This window comes from Salminus brasiliensis, chromosome 19 (assembly GCF_030463535.1).
Source record: "Salminus brasiliensis chromosome 19, fSalBra1.hap2, whole genome shotgun sequence".
Lineage (NCBI taxonomy): Eukaryota > Metazoa > Chordata > Actinopteri > Characiformes > Bryconidae > Salminus > Salminus brasiliensis.
In genome coordinates this window covers 9,378,277-9,397,673 of record NC_132896.1, presented here as the reverse complement: position 1 = coordinate 9,397,673, position 19,397 = coordinate 9,378,277, and the positions used below count along the sequence as shown (strand labels likewise).

The 19,397-nt window shown below is 42.8% G+C and overlaps 1 protein-coding gene across 3 annotated transcripts in view; it reads left to right on the top strand.

Moving 5' to 3' along the window:
* Positions 1–19,041, top strand: part of fam13b (family with sequence similarity 13 member B) — a 42,317-nt gene extending 23,276 nt beyond the window's left edge. The window contains exons 8-24 of one of the 3 annotated variants that reach the window (XM_072664304.1): positions 1,418–1,459; positions 5,072–5,191; positions 5,430–5,535; positions 6,254–6,363; positions 7,020–7,074; positions 7,247–7,367; positions 8,859–8,924; positions 11,026–11,236; positions 11,563–11,701; positions 12,355–12,436; positions 12,800–12,940; positions 13,482–13,708; positions 14,142–14,225; positions 14,428–14,523; positions 14,831–15,117; positions 15,913–16,014; positions 16,380–19,041. In XM_072664304.1, coding sequence (XP_072520405.1) covers positions 1,418–1,459; positions 5,072–5,191; positions 5,430–5,535; positions 6,254–6,363; positions 7,020–7,074; positions 7,247–7,367; positions 8,859–8,924; positions 11,026–11,236; positions 11,563–11,701; positions 12,355–12,436; positions 12,800–12,940; positions 13,482–13,708; positions 14,142–14,225; positions 14,428–14,523; positions 14,831–15,117; positions 15,913–16,014; positions 16,380–16,503 — 2,113 coding nt within the window. In that variant the 3' untranslated portion in view covers positions 16,504–19,041. The remainder of the gene's footprint in view (positions 1–1,417; positions 1,460–5,071; positions 5,192–5,429; positions 5,536–6,253; positions 6,364–7,019; positions 7,075–7,246; positions 7,368–8,858; positions 8,925–11,025; positions 11,237–11,562; positions 11,702–12,354; positions 12,437–12,799; positions 12,941–13,481; positions 13,709–14,141; positions 14,226–14,427; positions 14,524–14,830; positions 15,118–15,912; positions 16,015–16,379) is intronic. The other 2 variants (XM_072664305.1, XM_072664306.1) reach the window with 2 other exon arrangements.
* The last annotated feature ends 356 nt before the right edge of the window (positions 19,042–19,397 follow it).

The window sequence follows — 19,397 nt, the reverse complement described above, 5'->3', positions numbered from 1 at the left end:
ATACCCTGAAGAAAAAGCGTTGCTGAAACCTTAGTCCAGATTAGTGAGTATAGCTATTAAATACAATACAATAGGACTGTGTTGGTTCTTGATTGTAGCAAACATGGTTTTGGTGCCAGAATTCCCCCCAAAAAGACATTCCTTGACACCTTTCTTGGTGGTTCTTTGTTGGTGAAGTCAGAGAAGTCACTGAAATAGTGCTGAATGAATTTTCTTCATGCTTACTTACTGGAGACTTAAGCTACTAATTGGTCTTTATTAAATCTGTTATAATGTAGTGCTCGTTATTTCTCACCTTTGCCCACACTGATTAGAAGCCTCTTCAACAGTCTAAATATAAACATGTCTGAGTCAAACACTGTGCATCTGTGATGATCTTTTCAAGACACTTCGTCACACCAGCCTATGCCACCCACCTGCGGACTGTTCCGTACCTGTATGCGCATTTTTTTGTTTTGTTTAGTTTTTTTTCCATTCGTACACCAAAAGTAGCCGTCCTACACTTCTGCTCGGTAGCTGGAGGTTGAGCGGCTTTCTCTGGTCTCTTGTTGGAAAATGGGTTTTAACACAGTGCCTAACTTTGTTAGATTGTTACTGTGGGAAGACTGATCATACCGTCACAGTTCAAAAGGCAGAAAAAGGCAGCAAGGCCAGAATTAAGGTAGCCTCCAACCTCGTGTTACAGTATTATTTACGACTTGTCATCTTCTGTTGTTTCAGTTTAAACTGAAGCAACATGTTTGGCCATTCACATTTTAAAAAGGAACACTCTAGTAAATCGCTATTTAAACAACAGTGTTTGACCTGGAACATATGAACCTGCCATGTCTGTACACAAGTGTTTGTGTGGCTGTTGGAATTTGCAGTCACCCACAGTGGCATGGCTAGTTTTAGAGCTCCCGCTGCGTCCCGTCCCGCTTTTTTTTTTTTGTTTTTTTTTTATTCCCCCACCGGGACCCCTGAACCCGATCTGGGCGCTAACAGCAGCTCAGTTATGTAAGCAGCATTCTTCACATGCCAGACCATGTTTATAGGATGGGGTGGACTGCTGACTCACCCACACCCCCTACATTTCCTCTCAGACACCATCTTCCTGGTCTGTTCACTGTCCACTGTGACACTTGCGTATACATGAAATGGAGAGGGACACGAAATCCTGTGAACTCCGTAGCCTGCCCCCGCTGGCACTGGTGGAACATTGCAGAGTGATGTAAAGAAGCATGTATGTGGATTCAGTGTCTTCACCTGTACTCTCCACCCTGCCAGGATGTTATATAATAAGGCTGGGTCAAGAGCTGGCGCTATGTAAGGTCAAGGTCCTACTCTCTACACACACACATACACACTCACAGTTATGTGAAGGCAGTCTAGTGTGACATTGTCCTAACATTGCCTTCCTCTTCTTCTTTTTTTGCAGCTCACACATCTCCTCCATCAGCATTCTTCCAGGATCTGCAGAGTAAGTTTCTATTCATCCTGTTTTTCTTTACTGCAGCTGCAGAAGTGTGGGTCATAAAAAATTGCTTGTTCCTGAAGCTATTATAAGAGGCTTTGTAATGCAAAATTTAAAAATGTTTATTTTAACACTGATGTGAGACAAAGGGCTTCTGGCATGCATTGTATCTTTCTGAACATGGTGTCCATGCTACGGTTATGTTCACTGAATTATGACTGACTAAATGTTCAGCACACATGAATGTGTCTGCGGGATCAGTTCTGAAGGATTTTCATTGTTTGTTTGTTTTTTTTAAGAAGCTACATGATTGAAATTAGGGACACATCATTGTGGGAATTATGGACTGATTCAGATGTCTTTTTTTTTTTGTGTAGATAAACATTTATAAAATGCATACAATCAATGTAAATAAAAAAAACATTGATATTACATTTATAAAATGGTCTACCTGAATAGACATTATAGGGAAATGTTTAGAAAGTTCTGGCACTGCTTGTCAAATTACATGTTTTTCTAATTATATAAAATCTTAATTATTAAATCCTCTGTTTATTTGCTTAGTTTTACATATTAAAAAATACAAGTAAAATACAATTTGTTGCATTTAATATTTTATCTTTCTTTTTCTATTACATTTTTATTCCGCAAATAAGTAGAAATGTGCTTTAAAATAAGCAGATAATTTCATTTATGTTGGATATTAGATTTGTTCATTTGTTTACAACAAAAATGTATTTGAACAGGGGTGCCCAAACTTTTGCATGAAACTATATTACTGTAGGTTTACATTTGCATTGTAAAATTGAACTTCTGTCATTTTTGTGCAGTAGCTCAGCATTGCACAGATGTTTTGACATTCAAAAGCACAATAAATATCTCCTCAAGTACTGGTTTAAAATATTACTCAAGTCTTAAGTGTCCCGGTCCCCTGATTTCAGTATCAGTGTGCATTTATAATGGATGTGTTTTGGATATTAAAAAATGATTTACACTCTGGCATAGTGTAGAGATAACTATGCTTGACTTTGCACATTGTTGGAGATTAGAGTGTAGCAGACCTTCAACATTCCTGCAAGGTGGAGCGAAGGTCTGATGAAGCTGAATAAATGAGATTATAGACCTTAACCCAGATAAGCTCGGGGTGGTTTGGTTTTGCAGACGGGGGACAGAAAGGAGCGTTAGGGCTAACATAACAGAGAGGTTACCGTAGGTGACTTAGGTGATGAGATGAGAACATCTTGCAATTAGTAGCAATAAACTGCTATTTTAGGAACTTTTACCTCTCATTTGACCTCTCATGCTGTGCAAGATCACAATAAAATGAACAGAACAATGGCATGGCTTTGTGAATTAGGGAGTTGCTGTACATAAAGTCTGGCGAGTAGATAATAGTTAACAACATAAAGGTACAGAGTGTTTATTTTAATGGGTGGTTGCTGCTGTACGTGATATTTGAGGTTTTAGTGGTTTGCATAGCAACAAAACAGAACAGAAGGCAATGTAGTGATGGATGGTTTTCCAAGAGGGGGACTGTAGTTACTGCGCCATCACAGCAGGGAGGGTATTACTATTTCAGCTGGACTGTGCCATCAGGGCAGTTCATTATTCTCTTATCTGGTGTATGACTGCAGCATACAGTGTAGCTTAAAGCAAAGCCTGTAGACCACATGCTGCGACGGAGCAATGATGCACGAATGCACGGTAGGCTACAGGCCTTATTGGCCTGGGCCCAGGTTTGTAGTGATTGCTACAGCATTACAGACAAACAACCCCTCTACTGAGAGATGAGTAAAGATTTGTGCCGTAGGGCTGTTGGTACACAACGTGCCAGCATGACCCAGCATCTGCGAATGGCCCAGTTGGAAGTTTGCGCATGTGAGGCCGGTGGGCCACACTGGGGTTTGCATGTTCCGCACAAAGCACAGGAGACCTAGAGGACTCGTGACTGGTCCACATCCAGGTCCACGCCTCGTGCCGCAGCTGTGCAGTCCACTGCCCTAAATGGGCAGTGCGAGTTCCAAAGACTTGGCTGTGAACCTTTAGTGAAAGTGTTATGAGCCCAAAATACCCTCATTGCCAGGCAGAGAGAAGCCAGGTGCTTAAAGCAGTATTCCACCAAAAAGTCAGGTTTACACGGTTTTCTCCTAGTCCATGTGGAGTTGATCAGTCATGACATGTTTGCTTGAACAAAAGAACGTCACATGTGAAAGCAGAACTATAACGGTCTGTCATGAAACCTCATGAAATGTTTTGTTCATACAGCTGTTTGTTTGGAAAGTATGTCAAAGCAATGCTAACCACATAAGCGCGTATAAGTGTATTTGACATTACCTAACAGACCAGTATTGTTTGTGTTTAAGGTAAACACATATTGGGTGAGGCATGCAGTTTGCATGATGCTAATTGGTGTACAGTCCATTACATATGTAGACGAGCCTTATAGCTTCAGTGCTATACCCTAACAGCAAGCAACATTTCAAATTTGGCGTCACACAGCCGAACCTTAGGATGTCTGCTCTGGAAACATCAAGTCAAAATCTAAACAAACCATAGAACTTTCAGCTACTAATTTGAGATATAGCAGTTAGCATTCTTATGCAAGCGTGTTGAGCTGTCCTGTGACATTGCATTAGCAGCAGTTCAAAAAGACACTTCACCTGTTACACGCTAGACACTTCCAGCATTGGTAGCATTGCATGATATGGGGAGAACTGTATGTTGTGAGACGGGGCATCCATGGATTGCATCAGTAGTATTAGGCACGCATTACTCTCATGTTTGTAGGTTGCCTGCCTGGTGTTTTGGAGATGTTCTGGCCCAGCAGTTTGGCTCTTGTCAGAGTTTCTCAGATGCTTGTGCTTCAAGAATTGACCGTTTACTTTCTGCCTAATATATCCTGACATTTGACAGATAAGCAGTGTTTTTCACTTCACCTAATGCTAATATTATGGCTGAACAGTGTATAACACATTTGAAAATAGTACCTAGAATTACTTTCTAAAACACCCAGCAGTCCAGCAGTTTTCCTCTAAGCGGTCTCAGTTTGGTTGGTCTAGACAGTGTCGTTCATTATAATGAGGGTGTTTTGTTTTTGAAGTTAAAGCTCACCCTTGTTGCTTGCCGTGGGACAAGACACAATCTTCAGACACCAAACGTGTCTTGGATGATCAACCCCAGATAGCAAAGAAGTCATGGCCCAGTTTGGACCCTTTACTACTTTCATCTGGCCTTCATACCGCAGTGAGCTGTGATGACTTCATCTGAATCCGGGTGCCGGATCACAGCCACCACAGGCAGCAGTTTTGAGCCAGAATAGAAATGCTGTATAAACATTTTACCTGGTACGCTGCATGTGGGCCACATTACTCATGAATAAACACCTACCATCTTAAAGGCCTCCTGGTGAGGGTATCTTAGCTGAGTCTAACAAGGTCAGACATGTATCTGTAAGTGGGTCATACACCACTAAACTTGAGCACCATATGTTGTAGCATAAATATAAAAAAAGTGATGGTTGATGAAACATATCCTAATGTATATGTGTGTGTGTGTGTGTGTGTGTGTGTGATTGCGCCTGTGAATATGCACTTTTATGACGGCTGTGTGTGTCCACAGTATCCTCCAGAGGACCATCCGGGCTGCAGTTGAGCAGCACTTGCTGGATCTGCAGAGCTCCATAGACCAGGGCCTCAGCAGCTATGAGAACCAGGGGTCCTCCTGCCAACCGGACCAGGGGTGAGTGTGTATACAAATCTGGATAAGAGTGTCAGCCAAATGCCGTAAATGTAAATGAACAACACGATAAGGAGACACTCCAGCAGAAACTGACATGTTTACTCATTTCTGTTGGTACAAGCACTTGAGTGGGTTTGAAGCAATCCGCCAGGGAGGCGGAGGCTGTTTTCTCAGGTCCCTGCTGATGTGAGTGTGTTTGTTTGGCTATAACATACTTGCCGTCTGTGTGCCTCCACAGAGATGCAGCTGGTGAGAAGATGACGAAAAAAGAAGAGCGTGAAGATCAAGCTGAAGCTGGCTCTCTGTGTGCTACAGAAGCCGACGAGTCTGCAAAAGACAATGAGGTTCGTTAAAAGGATGAAATTTGTGTTTGTGGGAGACCTTAGTTCTTCGTCATCGGGCTTTCTCGCAACAGCACAAAAGCCATGATGTTTATGTCTGTGAAATGAGAGCCTCCGGTATCAAGCGCTGATGCACAGTAGCCACAATGTGCCCCCAATACCGGTTGTGTTCTCTATCAGCAAGGCTTGGCCTTGTCTCGGTACACAACCAAGCTGTTGTTCCTCATGCTGACCTCCAGAAAGCGAAACAAGGCCTAGTTTGTCAGATAAACAGGCTGTGTACTGTTTTCAACAGGGAAAGGCAAGCGGCTTCCTTCCTCTCCACACCACCATCAAACCTGTGGCTTACCTCCAGGTCTACACATCCCTGAAATGGGTCACCCTCTTTTAATAGATCGCCCCAAGGAATGACAGCAGCATCTGCATAGCAACACCACACCACACACACACACAGTCTTGCCACCAGAACATTCTAATCACCACTAGACCTTGAGAGCTTACAAGGTTTTTCCTCAGTTTTTTTCAACTCCCCCATTATTTAAAGTACCGTAAGAACAGTATGCTCTGAGCTCTGTTTGCTCTGTACTTATTGTTTGTGTAAACCTCCATAAAGTAAGCCAAGCATTTCATTCCTGCTGCTGTGTAAACTTTCAGAAAATGACACTTTTACATTTGGTGTTTACACGTAAAGCAAAATCCTCTTTTCATTTACCCTCCCCAGGCTTTTCAAGGTTCCCAGCCCAGCAGCCTTGCAGCAGAGGAAAGTTCCATCATGGACCTTGACACAGAGGCTCTCGTAGATGCTGAGAACAATATCAGAACAACTGCAAGGTTAGTTTTTAGCCTTGAAGCTTTATCGACTTCGTCTTTAGAAGCTTAGATTTGGGTTTTATTTCCTTTGACGAGGTCTGGCTTAGTTTAGAGGCAGCTAAGCTCCAAAATCTCCAAGTGTATAACTTTGGTAAGGGTTTTATAGGGAATAAGTCAGGGGTATCCAATCTTATCCGCAAAAGGCAGTCAGCGGCAGGTTTTCTTTTCAAACAAGCCACAGCACACCTGATTCCACTTTGTAAACAGTGGGTCTCAGATGGTCTTGGGCATGTCTGTAATAAGTAATACTGATAGGATTAATAATGAAATATTCAGTATTGAGTGTGTACACTGAAAAGTTTTCAAAGCACTGAAGCTTATAGTACCCTATGCAATATGTGTTTTTCATGCGTCATCCACAGTCATGGTCTCCTAGCATGTACAATATTAGCTGTAAAGTAAAATTATACATTGAGTATTCATGCGGTTTACCAATCAGCCTCTGTATCTACTTTCAGTATATTCATAATCCAGATATAATAACCCATAAGTATATTTAAAGATGAGCAGCTCTGCTGTGGTCACAGTACAGAGTATAAGCTAATAACAAATTGTGAAACTGTCCCAACCATTTTTGAAGCTATTTACAAGCGTGTGCATATTTCTATTTCACACAGACAAGAAACCTATCCAGAGAGTGAGCGCATGGACCAGACTGATGAGACCACCTCTGTGAGTACTGACTGATATTGTCAATTCTAACACTGCTAGTAGGGGTCTTGGACCTCCGTTTCCTACTTTTCCAGTAATACAGATAATTAACGTGTATATCTTAAATGACCTTCTTTAATGTCATGGTGTATGAACTATAAATAAACTTCCCTTGTTTGTCCTCCCTGTTTAGGAGTCTGCTCCAGAAATATATGATCTGAACGCTAACACAGAGACCCCCGAGCAGCCTGGCCAGGAAGCCAGCTCCAGCAGCCTCCAGCTTAGCTCCGTCTTCACCGATGGAGAGTGGGAAGGTAACTAAATCTGTCTAGTTTGTGTTGCTCATAGCCTTAAATACTACATAAAGGCCTGTTCTGGACAAGCTGGTGATTTGGCCTAAAAGAAAAAGAGCATGTGCTCTGTTTCAGTGCAGACACTGTGCAGCTGCAGATTCAGAACCAGCAAAGAGAAACCTGCCGCAAGACACGTTTTAGCTTACACATGGTCACACAATGAGTTTTGTTGGCTGTGTGTGTGTGTGTGTGTGTGTGTGTGTGTGTGTGTGTGTGTGTGTGTGTGTGTGTGTGTGTGTGGCCGTAGATAAGGTTGTGACTCTGTGTCCTTGGCACCACAACTGTAAACAGGTGGATAGATTTAATAGATCAACTATTAATGAGAGGTTAATGAGGCAAATCCATTTTTAATGACTTACTAATATTTTAATTGCCCAAAGGCAGAACATTCCTCCACAAATGTTCAATGGTATATAATCACTTGTTATTGATTAACAGTGAAGAAATATTGTAAACCAAAACACCAGAAGTTCAAAAATGTTTTATATTGATTATTTTATAATAAATCACAGAAATGATTCCATGAAAAAATATGGTAATTATCTGCTGGTACTATTTGTAAAAAATAATATAAACCATAAATCAGAAGGTTTAAATGAAATTTAAAAATTATTGAATTAAATGTCTACTTGTGCTGTTAATTAACAGTGGCAATATATTATAAATTATACACCAAAATGGTTTGAAAAGTAGTTTAATTCCATTTTTTTATATTTTGTTTATTCAGTAAAATAAGAGTTTAAAATGTGAGGTATTTTAGATGTTATTTTATTGTAACTTTCAGGGTTCCAATGTGTTCTGGAAAGTAGGAAATTTACATTTGGACACTATTTCTCTATTTGTGTGGACTGAAAATGTCTTGGAAAAGTTCAGCTATTGAGCCGCTGAGATTTTGTATTTAGCCATGGATGCTAATTGATTTACAGACGGATTTCCTTTTTATAAAAAAAAATATTTGCATATAGTAATAGGTGTGGATTAGTACATCCAGTAAGAAACCAGTTTTTCAAAAAAGAAAAACCTGAACTGTGTTATCAGTATTCTAAATGTTCTAAATATTTATCTACAACTTTCTTCAAATGATTCAAAACCAATGAAGCTGTAAGGCACTTAAATCATATTAAACTGATTAAATATGTGCATCTTAAGCCACATTAGTTTTATATTATTGAAGTTTTTAAACAGTGTGTTTACTTACTTATTATCAAAAGACGTATACAATGTATACAGGTTAACTTGTCATAACTCATTGTCACTTCAGCCATAACTGCATATCATTATGTGTGTGTACATGTGCTTGTGTGTGTGGCCTTGTGATGATTGATGGCGAGGCATAAAGCTCACCACAGTCTTCTGTGCTATCTCTCTCTCTCTCTCTCTCTCTCTCTCTCTATCTCTCTCTCTCTCCTTCCTTTATTTTCTCTCTCTGTCCCTTCACCCATGCCTGGTCAGCATCATGCCCCAACACTATCCCCCCCATAGACTTCACATGTATGCACCTGCAGAGGGAAGGGCATGGTAAGTAGTAGCTCCACAGCCACTCACCTCTTCCTCTTCTCTTTCCCTCTCTCATAATGAACTGTATTAATCACCCCTCTGAGAACACGACTTACCTGTAGCCCCCCTCCAACCTTCGCTCCTCTCGCACCCAATTAGTACTGCTGTCTCCCACTGGTTTCAGTCTGCCCTCTGCAAACACATAAGCCTTCTCCTGATGAATTGCCCGTCTCGTACATGGAAACTGTTAAGTAGACCGGCTAAGTTTCCACAGTGGTGGGCTGCAGGCCAGTACATTCTCTATTCACTGCAGCTCTGGGGGCCTCTCTGGCTCTGGAAGAGAATCTAGCTCTGGTTCTCCCTGCAGGCCAACGTGACAGAGTTGGCATGCTCCGCTGTGCCCAGAGCCACTCAATAGCGGCAGTAGCAGCAGGCTGTCCACAACTGTACCAAGGGTTGATGAAGCCCTCTACTGGCACTGATTAAGCAGCAAACAGCTCTCTTTAATTTCCCTGTTTTATGATATTTAATTGGATGTATTGTGATTCAACCACAAATGTGTTCTTTTTTTATAGCTGCTGTCCAGAGAATGTTAGGAAAAAGTCCCATTAAACATAATGAGAAATTGTATAACACAGCTTAGCTTTTGTGGAATTGCTAAGTGTGTATTTTAGTAACATTTTTGATTATATAATTGTTTTTAGGTAGAAACATCTCATAGATTTATTAAAGAGGACACTCACAGATTATTCTTTTAATATTTTATATTGCTTCAACACTAGCTACTGTAAATATTTTGTCCCCATTGCATCTGATATACAGTACTGTACAGAAGCTTTCAACACCTAAGCATGGTATTTAAGACTGGTTATCTCTGCAATGAGAGTGTATTTGCTTGGAAGAAGTCCAGATCACATTAGACCAGATGCAGGGAAACATAAATACAGTCAAAAGAACAAGAATATCTTATTCTGAAGAAGGTGAGCTAGTTTGGAGAACAAAGCTTGGGTCTAGGTTTCTCTTGGACGTCCCCAGCCAGGGCGTGGATGTGTTCAATTCCCTCACCAGCTCACCTGATTTAACATCATTAAGCACGGATTTACAAAACCAGGTGTTGGATGATGACTATAAATAATACTAGACTCCACAAGGAGAGCTTTGAAGATGGTTTAATGAACACAGTGATGAACACAGTGATGTACGAATGTTATTTGTATTCATTCTAATATTAGTGTTTTAATGAGATAATAAACGCTTACTGACCAGATGAGGAGATTCTTCTTCTAAATTGCACAGGTGCCTAAGACCTTTGCATAGTGCTGTATAATACTGACATGACGGCTAAAACAACTCATCCGTCATTCCAAGACACATTCAACAACCAAAACCCCTCCCAGTACATTTGACACAAACGAATTTGCATGTTCTGTACCACACAGTGATCGGATTTCCACCTTGACTAATTTAAATACGGAGTGTAGATGCATGTGGCTGAAATCTTATCAGGATAAAATCCAGATACTAGTCACCTGATGTGGCCAGGTGGAAATAGGGTCGAAACGTTGAAATATTTCCCTTCAAGCTATATTAGTAAAATTATTTAAAGCTACACATTAGCTTGGCAGAAAGAGACAAACTGAGGTGGAAATTTTTAGTTAGTATTCAAACTGGGAGGCTGGAAGTAAGGTAAGCAAAAAAACCTAGCCTAGCAACCGTGTCATGGATAGGTCAGCTACAAATCTGTGATTTAAAAGGTAGAGCATTGTGTAGGGATCTCTTTCCTCAGGCAAATATCCAAATAACACCTAAAGGAAAGTTGTTAAGGTTGTTTTCTCAGCCATGGCTCTCAGTGGACCTTCCCTTTTCCATCTGATTCCCTTGGTCCTCATTGTGTTGTCCTGGCCCTTAATGCCCATCCCTCTGGCTCACTAAACACCCTACACTCAGTGTGTTCCCTTATTCTCCTTTGTCCTGACCTGGGGCTTAATGTCCTAACTGTTCCTTAGTTCCTCAGTGCTCTCTGGGGGCAAACCAGGGAGTTTTGGAATTATGCAGTTGTATTTGTATTTGTGAAATGAGCATTTTGATTTGCTAACGCTGCTTGGTTGCATGTGTGCTATAGATCCTGTTCCAGTGTTCATGTCATGGCAAGAGGAGAGTGAGTCTGGAGAGGCACAGCTGTCTCCACTGGCAGGCCGTATGCTGCCTCTTCCTCTGGAGGAAGATGCTCAGCCGTTACTGGCCCGGCGCTTCCTAGATTTTGGCCACAGCCAGCGCTTCTTGCAGCAGGACTCTGATGCCACCTCCCCCACCAAAGCACTGTCCTGCGGGAGGTAAAGAGATCATTCGCTGACAAGCCTCACTATAAAAATACAATTTAGACAAGGGGTGTGTAGCAGGAGCCAGACAATTTCCATGCTGTAACAGACCTTCTAAACAGGTGAATTGAATCAGGTGTGCTTGAGCAAGAAAAGCATAAAACTGTGCAGGAACTACTAGACCGATTGTGGCATAAATACAATTCATAAACTGTCACTGTTACAAATAGAGATGCTATAAAATGCTATAATTAGGTTGGATTATGCTGCATACTTTCTCGTGCATTTATTTCACAGGTTCTTAATTTGACTTCTCAGTCTTTTTCTCTGTTCTTTTCCAGGCCTCGCAGGGCCTCCTTCAGTTCCAAAGAGAGTGTGAAGGGAGACACTGTTTCTCAGCAGCTCACCAAGAAACTCCAGAACCTTAAGAAAAAGATCAAGCAGTTTGAGGAGCAGTTCGAGAAAGACAAGAACTATATGGTTGGTACTTTATCATCACAAGCTTTATAAGATGGCTGGCGTGAATAGCAGTTTATAGACTTAGGATATGTGTTAATATGTGTAGTACCTGAATACACATTCTCAAAATAACCTTTAAAACAGTAATGTTTACATTTTAAATTCTAAGTATGTTTATTGCCACAGTGTAAAGTGTCTTTTAAAGTACATCCGGCAGTGGCGTATTGAAAGTGGCCGACGGTGATGGCGCAAGTGAACTGAAATCGGCCATGAACATATTAAGCATTTTTGTCTGATGCAAACAGACAAAATTAAAGGCATTTAGCCCATATAGTAGTAATTCAAGTATTCAAGTATTTCAGGGATAAAAATCACTGTTTTTGATTTCACATGATTCATAAAACCTGTCATGCCTTTATTGCATACCAACCATTTTACCTAAAAGGCTGCTCATTACATTTTTTGCGTTTTAAACTATTTTACTGTGGTTTAAAAAAACAGATGAGGCTTCTGAAAACTACACCAAGAAATGAATACCAACATAGTGAGCAAATATTTGAGTGTTGATATTCAGTCTAGCCTAATAATCTTGCACTGTCTTACGATTGACATGCTAGTAACACATTTCAGCTTGGACAAAGATAACTCTTCTTATTTACGTCTTCCACTTTCAGCCGTCTCATGCTGACAAGGCAGCTAATCCCAAGGTCCTGAAGTGGATGACTGACCTCACCAAAATCCGCAAGCAGCTTAAAGGTAAGCGTGAAGTGTGTGCGCGCGTGTATGTGTAATTGTTTGTACATGTGTGTACGTGTGTGTGTGTGTGTGTGTGTCTTGAGAGCAAGGGTTGCTGGGTCTCGGGTTGGTACTCGGGTTGATGATTAGCAGTAGTGTGCTGTCAGTGGCCAGTGTGGTCCTCAGACAGAGCGGAGTCACCTCCCCATCACTGCTCCATCTCACACGGGACCCACCCGCTCGCACATGTGTTGGTCCATTGTGATTGGCCCCCACCCTTTCCATTATCCATTTCCATTTGACGCCCCAATCAGAGGTGCACTGCCGAATAAGTTTCTCTCTCTCTTTAACTAAACCCCCTACGGACGACCCCCATCTCGGCAGGACGACAGCACCTCTTACCCAAGGGGTCCTTGAGGCACCAGGCAGTGCTTCAGTCACACAGACGTCACTCCTCCGCCCCGAATACACCCCATTTTACACTGTCACGCCCCCTCACTGCCTCTAGACAGGCACCCCACTTCTGTAAGTACACTCAAGCAGCAGTAAGTAGACCTGAGACCTTGCCTTGATTTTTTTTTTTTTTTTTTTTTTTCGTGGCCTTCTCTCCTGTCCTCTTTCTTTGGTTGTGTTTCTGACCGCGGCCTCGTAGAAGCAATCTACTCTCAGTCACGTGTCACAATTTCTTTATTGCAATGTGAAGAAAGCTTCTTTTTCTTTTGTATTGTTTTTGTTGCCTTTTTTGTGCTGACCCCCAAGTGATGTGCTATAAGCAGCCATCTTGCCTTTTTGATTTTTTTTTTTTAATCAGCTGAGGACAGTTGTCACATGTTCAAGTGCCCTCTATTGTTACTAAGTCAACTGTCAACTGAGACAGTATGGTGGGTTTAACATGAGAAGTTTGTATTCCTGGTGTAGCTGTTTTTACAGCGCTTGTATTTGGCTACTACACTACCATATCCCTGCAGCATAAAAACAGTCTCTCAAATCTTCTACCATCACTTACCCATATGCCTCTCTTTCTGTGTGTGTGTGTGTGTGTGTGTGTGTGTGTGTTCTGGCACAGATGCCAAACACAAGGCTGACAGCGAGCTAACACCTCAGACACGGCCGCGCAGCAACACGCTGCCCAAGAGCTTCGGCTCCACTCTGGAACATCCGTCTGCTGAGGGCACCGCTGAGAAGGAGAGCGAGGTGAGAGGGCTGCGACCCACCAGCGAAGAGACGCTCGAACTCATCCAGCTACGTATCAAAAGCAAGAGAGAGGAGGACGACTGGCCTGAAGACATCAGAGTGAGTGCCAACACACTGCTCCATCTTTTCCATATATTCCGTTCTATGTTTTATGTCCGCTTTTCTTTTTTTTTTTTTTTTTTTTTTTTTTTATTTATTTATTACATCAGACCTCCAAATTCTTCAGTATGCTTCACCCAGAATGCTAACAAAGCTAACAGTGAATGCAAGCTAATGGCCATTTAGCATTATCCCATTTGAGTTATTCGAAAGATCTCCATCCAGCTGCTGTTTACATTGCTCAGGTTAGCATTAGTCAGATTGAAGGTCTGAAGTGCTTCTTTATGCTGTGACTCTGACTCTGCTCTACTGAAACCTGATGTAATGTACCAACGCACATAATATTTAGCAAAATTAAAGGAGAAGAAGAGATCTGTGCATGGCTGATTGTGTGAATATGTGTTCATGGAGATTTCTCTGGTTCTCTGTACAGAAAATGACTAAGGAACAGCTGGCCTGCGAGAAGACTGTGCTACAGAAGAACCTGCTGTACTATGAGGGACTGCATGGCCGTCCTGTAAGTGTGTCATTCCTATTTTTTTCTTTCTTTTTCTTTCTTTTGTCTGTCAGGGAGCTATACCCAGGGCTAGGTGTGCAGGGCCAGTGTACGGGGCACAAGCCTTGCGGATGTGTAATTTTTGGTGCTCGTGGTTGTTGCAATGTGTGAAGTATAAAGTTTTACTTTTACTTGACTTTACTTTTTTGATGCTTCGTTACAGGTCACGCGTGAGGAACGTCTGATAGTCAAGCCTTTGTATGACCGATACCGGCTGGTAAAACAGATGCTCACCCGCGTCAGCATCACGCCCATCATCGTAAGTTTCTCTCCTCCCTTTGAAACACATAAACGACAATTCTGACAGATTTATGTTTTTAGCGTCAGACTGCCTCAACCCAAACAGAGTGGACATAGTTTGGCCGTCTTCTGTATTTACTGGTCATTAAAAAAAACAGCTGCTGTCTCACTCAGTATGTAGGTAAAGGTTCTGATGATTTTCCAGAATAAAAATAGAAGTGCCAGCAAGAGTTCATAACCTGCTGTAGCTGCAGTCTCACGTGAGCTGCCTTGGGGCCTTCAGCACCAGAATAGCCTCACCCCGCCCTCCCTCTCTCCCTGCACAGGCCTCACCCTCCAGCAAGAGACGCAATCAGACCCTGCAGCCCATCATCGAAGGCGAGACGGCCCACTTCTGTGATGAGATCAAGGAGGAAGAGGAGGAAGAGGATGGCGGAGCAGATCAAGAAATCAGGGCAGTGCAGAGTGACGGGTCAGAGGTCATCATCGCCCTGGATCCAGCCGCCCAGCCCAGCGCCCAGCAGCTGGAGAGCATTCTGAGGCCCAAGATGGAGGAAAGCTCGGGCAAGCTGACTCTTGATCTACGTCTGTCCAGTTCAAATGCCTCCTCCATGTAAGTGCGATGAAACTCACTGCCCTGCCCTTTACTCAAGATTATTAGCCTTAATACCCTCGGATAAACAGTGGTCATTAATCGGCTAAACGGCATTCTGACTTTTAACAAAATCATTAATGATCAATGCAAGTCCTTAGTTTCATTTTTTTTTTCTTCTTTAAAGCTGCTTAGCTTCAGCTTTGCACCCCAGTCTACCTTGAGTGCATGCTTGGTATGCACGTAGCCCTACTGTGGCGGCCAGCGGTTTATGAGGCGGGAGCTGCAATCCTCTCACGCCCAAATCATATGACAGCCTATTTAAAGCACCTGGCACAGGCCTGTCGCCTGTAAGAGTCACTGACCTCAAAGTTTCAAGCTGAATAAGGCAGTAATCGCTTTAGAAGGAAATGGACTACATGGACCACCTTAGCCAGAGTCCGGCAGACTGGTCTAGGTTCCACACACAGCCTTGTCACCTGCTTATCCTCACACCGCACAACCGCTCACACTTTGGCCTTACCCGTTGGCCTGACTTACATTGCTGTGTGGGCAGCAGGTCACGCTGCTTCCTGCTTAGTAAGACATAGTTCCTGCCCCTGAGGCCACACAAGTTAACTTCAAGCTCCTGAGCAATTCCGCTCTGTACACACTACAATTCCAAAGTCACTTGTTTATTAATTGTTTTTAAACAGCCAATAGAATATCTTTTAGAAGAATTTTTCAACAATGAAATTTTACTCAACAATGATTTTTAGAACAACAGCAAATTATGATTTAAATGATTTATTTATTTTGAATAAATAATTGCCACAGGCCAGAGCTCCTGGAGCAGCTGTGGAAAGCCAGAGCGGAGAAGAAGAAGCTACGGAGGACCATCCGTGAGTTTGAGGACGAGTTCTACCAACAGAACGGACGGTAGGTTACAGATCATGTGTACAGAGGGGGGAGGGGGGGGGGGTGTAAGAAGGCTTCTCACAGCTGAATCAGGGGTTCTTGAGCAAGTAGCCACGTCAGCAGGTTCCTCCAGCACAAGCAGAATTGTGTCGGGGAATTGGTTGCTTCGCTTCCATACAAACAAACCCACGTAGACATACATCAGCCTTGAGCTCCAGTGCAGCCCGCGTCAGCAGTAGATTAGCACGATAATGGCTTAGCCCTGATCCAGCTTCCAGATCCCAGTGTAATGTTTATTGGAGAGGAATGATGCTCTTACAGTGAGGTAAACAGCAGACCAGCTGAAGTGATGAAGCCACTTAATGTAGGCCCTGCTGTCTCCACAGGAACGTACAGAAGGAGGACCGCCTGCCCATGATGGACGAGTACAAGGAGTATAAACGCATCAAAGCCAAGCTACGTCTGCTCGAGGTCCTCATCAGCAAGCAAGACTCCTCCAAGTCCATCTAGAACCGTGTGTGAAGCCGGTCGTGCTGCATCAGCCAGGCCCTGCATCAGCTGGCAGCCTGTAACTGCTGGGAACCCCCCCCTCCCCCCCAACCAACCCCACTATCTTACTGAAAACCCCCTCAGTTCTGCTGAGGAAGAGGAACACATCTTCACTCCACTATCGAACAGTTGCCCGCTTAACCTTTGTGTCTTCCCTCTGTGTGTGAGATGCAGCAGAACAGCATCTCTCTCTGCCTCCCTCTGTGTTCGATATTCAGACTTTTAGTTGCTCCTTCTTTCTCGCGTCATGACGACTCTGTTTTCTCATAGTGAGAAATGCTCGGAATGAAGGACCTGCTCGGTGTTGGAACCGGCTCACCAGAAGTGTGTGCGCGTGTGTGTGTCTGTGTGTATGTGTGTGCAGCTGGAACAGAACTCATGACCACAGTAATGGTCAGCATCTTTCACAGACTCATGCCATGGATTCAAGCTACCTCCCCAAACTCTGGGGAGCTTCTCCGCTATCGGAGTGTGTTCTTTTGGACAGAACTGTCTGTGTCTCTACACACTTGTGTAAATTCATACCGTGTTTAAGCGTACTATCGTTTCTGTGTTACGGTACATCCTCTTTTTTTCTTCAGTGAGAAGTTACTGACAGACACGGTACTGTAAATAAACATAGACTGTTTTCTTTCTTAGTGTTTCTTGAACACGCAAAAACAGAAGGATAAGCTGGTGCTCTTTTTCTTTGGTTTCTAATAACGGACACGAGGGTTGATCAGACACTCAGAATAGAAGAAGGAGAGGAGGAAAAAAGTTAACAGCCAGCCAGACTATCATATAGTATTCGTTATTGTCTGGCTGCATGGTTGAGTAGTATGCTAACTAGATATGTAACTAGATATGTGTGGGTTTTTTTGTTTGTTTTTGTTTTTTACATAATTTATATTCTTTCTTCTGTACTCTTGTCTCATATTCACATTTCTGTTGACTCTAATGGACGACTGACTGACTGATTGGAAGCATGAACATGCCAAATGTGCCGGTGCAGGCGACAGGAGGTCGGTAATAGGACAGGAGGATCAGTCAGGGAGTGATTTCGGAGCGAGTATTCGTGTCACTCTTGAGTTGTTCTTGTTAAACACACTGCTGGTTAATCAGGCCTGGTGATAGAAAGCCACTCTGCTGCACTCAAAGTGTAGAGCATTGTTGTGTCTTTTGGGACAGGGTGGATTTACTGAACTCCCACCCACCCCTTACCCTCTTCTCCTCCAGAGGCTCTCAACGGAGACTTTGCAGCCCTACTTTATGTCCCCAAGGGACTCTGATCTTGGGAGGCATGCAGTCAACGCTTTCATTTAGAGGAAACCTTAAAAGACGAGAGTCACAGGTGACTAATTAAGACCGACATCCCTTAAACCTACATTCCATCAACACTAAGCTAAGCAAGAATGTAATGCAGCACTGTGTCCGCATGGCATGCCGTGCCCTGCCCTGCCCTGCTGTGGAGTTCACCTGTTTTGTCGTAGTGCTCTGTTATTGCACGCTGTCTCCTGGAAGACACGTTGAATGGTTCCAGAGAGTCAAAAGTCCGCCAGTTCCATTGAAACGTGAGCCAAGAGGAAGACCCTCCACTTTTCACTTCATGTCTTGTTACTGTAATCTGCTGTTCACTGAGGCCTTTTAAGGCCTTTCAGAGGCGGTGATTATCAATCCGCCGCCCTGCCAAGACAGCAGTCAACTATTTATCTCGTCGGTTAAATCGTCAACCATTACTGTAGATGTGTTGGTGTGGACGCTTTCCTTGCTTAATTTAAAGCAACTCTAAAGTGAAGGGCACTTAAGAGTTGAGATATGTACATGTACATTGCTCTGGGCATTAAGTGGACAAACAACGGGCACTTGCCGTGGTGTATGCTGTGGTTGATTAAGAAATCTGTGACCGAGACCTGTGCGTCATTGCGTTCGTTCCTTGGGAGTAAAAAAAAGGCAAACAGTAGGCTGCGGCCTCACTTTGGTTACGACTCGAGTCGAGTTCAGAATGTTGCTTCGGAGCGAGGGAACGGGGACGGGTGCAGAAAATGGCTTTGGGAGCTGATGAACGTTATTTGCACAGCATTCTGAGAATGCAGCCCATTTTTCTTTTTGTTTGTTGATCTTGTAAACTGAAGCACTGCTTGAATCTGAAGGATGTGTGTTTGTGATTTCATGCATGTTTAAGCCCATGTGTATCACTTTGTGACGGTGTTATGAGGATGTTCTTTTTCTTTCTTTTTTTTTTTTTTTTTTTTTTTTTTTTTTAAATTGAGCATTTTTTTGTACTCCTTTTTTTAACCTTCACCTATACACATATACAGTGTAGTACCTGTATTTGCATATAAGCATCTGCTTATTGTTTTGTAAAAGCTTGTCGGTAGTGAGTTTGCATGGCAAAAACTTGTATTACTATTTTTTGTGCCATGAAAAAGAAGCAATAACTTAGCGTTGAGGTCTTCATCAGTGCAACGAGAGGCCTTCTGTATCCAGTATGTGCATTTTCAATAAATGGCTTGTGACTCATTTTATTGTAATGTATGTTTAATGGCCTCTTTGGTGATCTCGTCTCATTTACCAAAATAGGACCACGTATTACAAGTGGTCTGCATGGCTCTGACTGTCTGTCCTCTAAAAGATTTGTGAAGGAAATGCCGACAAGAACTGGAGTGTGAGGAGTGACCCAGCTACACTCAATCCAAAATCTGTTGTCTTTTAGGCTGAGGATGATGAACTGAAATTGGTAACCTGCTGCCACTGCAGGCTCCACCAATACTATCAACACAGTGAGGTGGTGACGTCAGCTACAGGGGTTCTTAAGATCTTTTGCATGTTAACATCCCTCCTTCAGAGGCCAAATCTGCTGTAAATGTATTAACCTG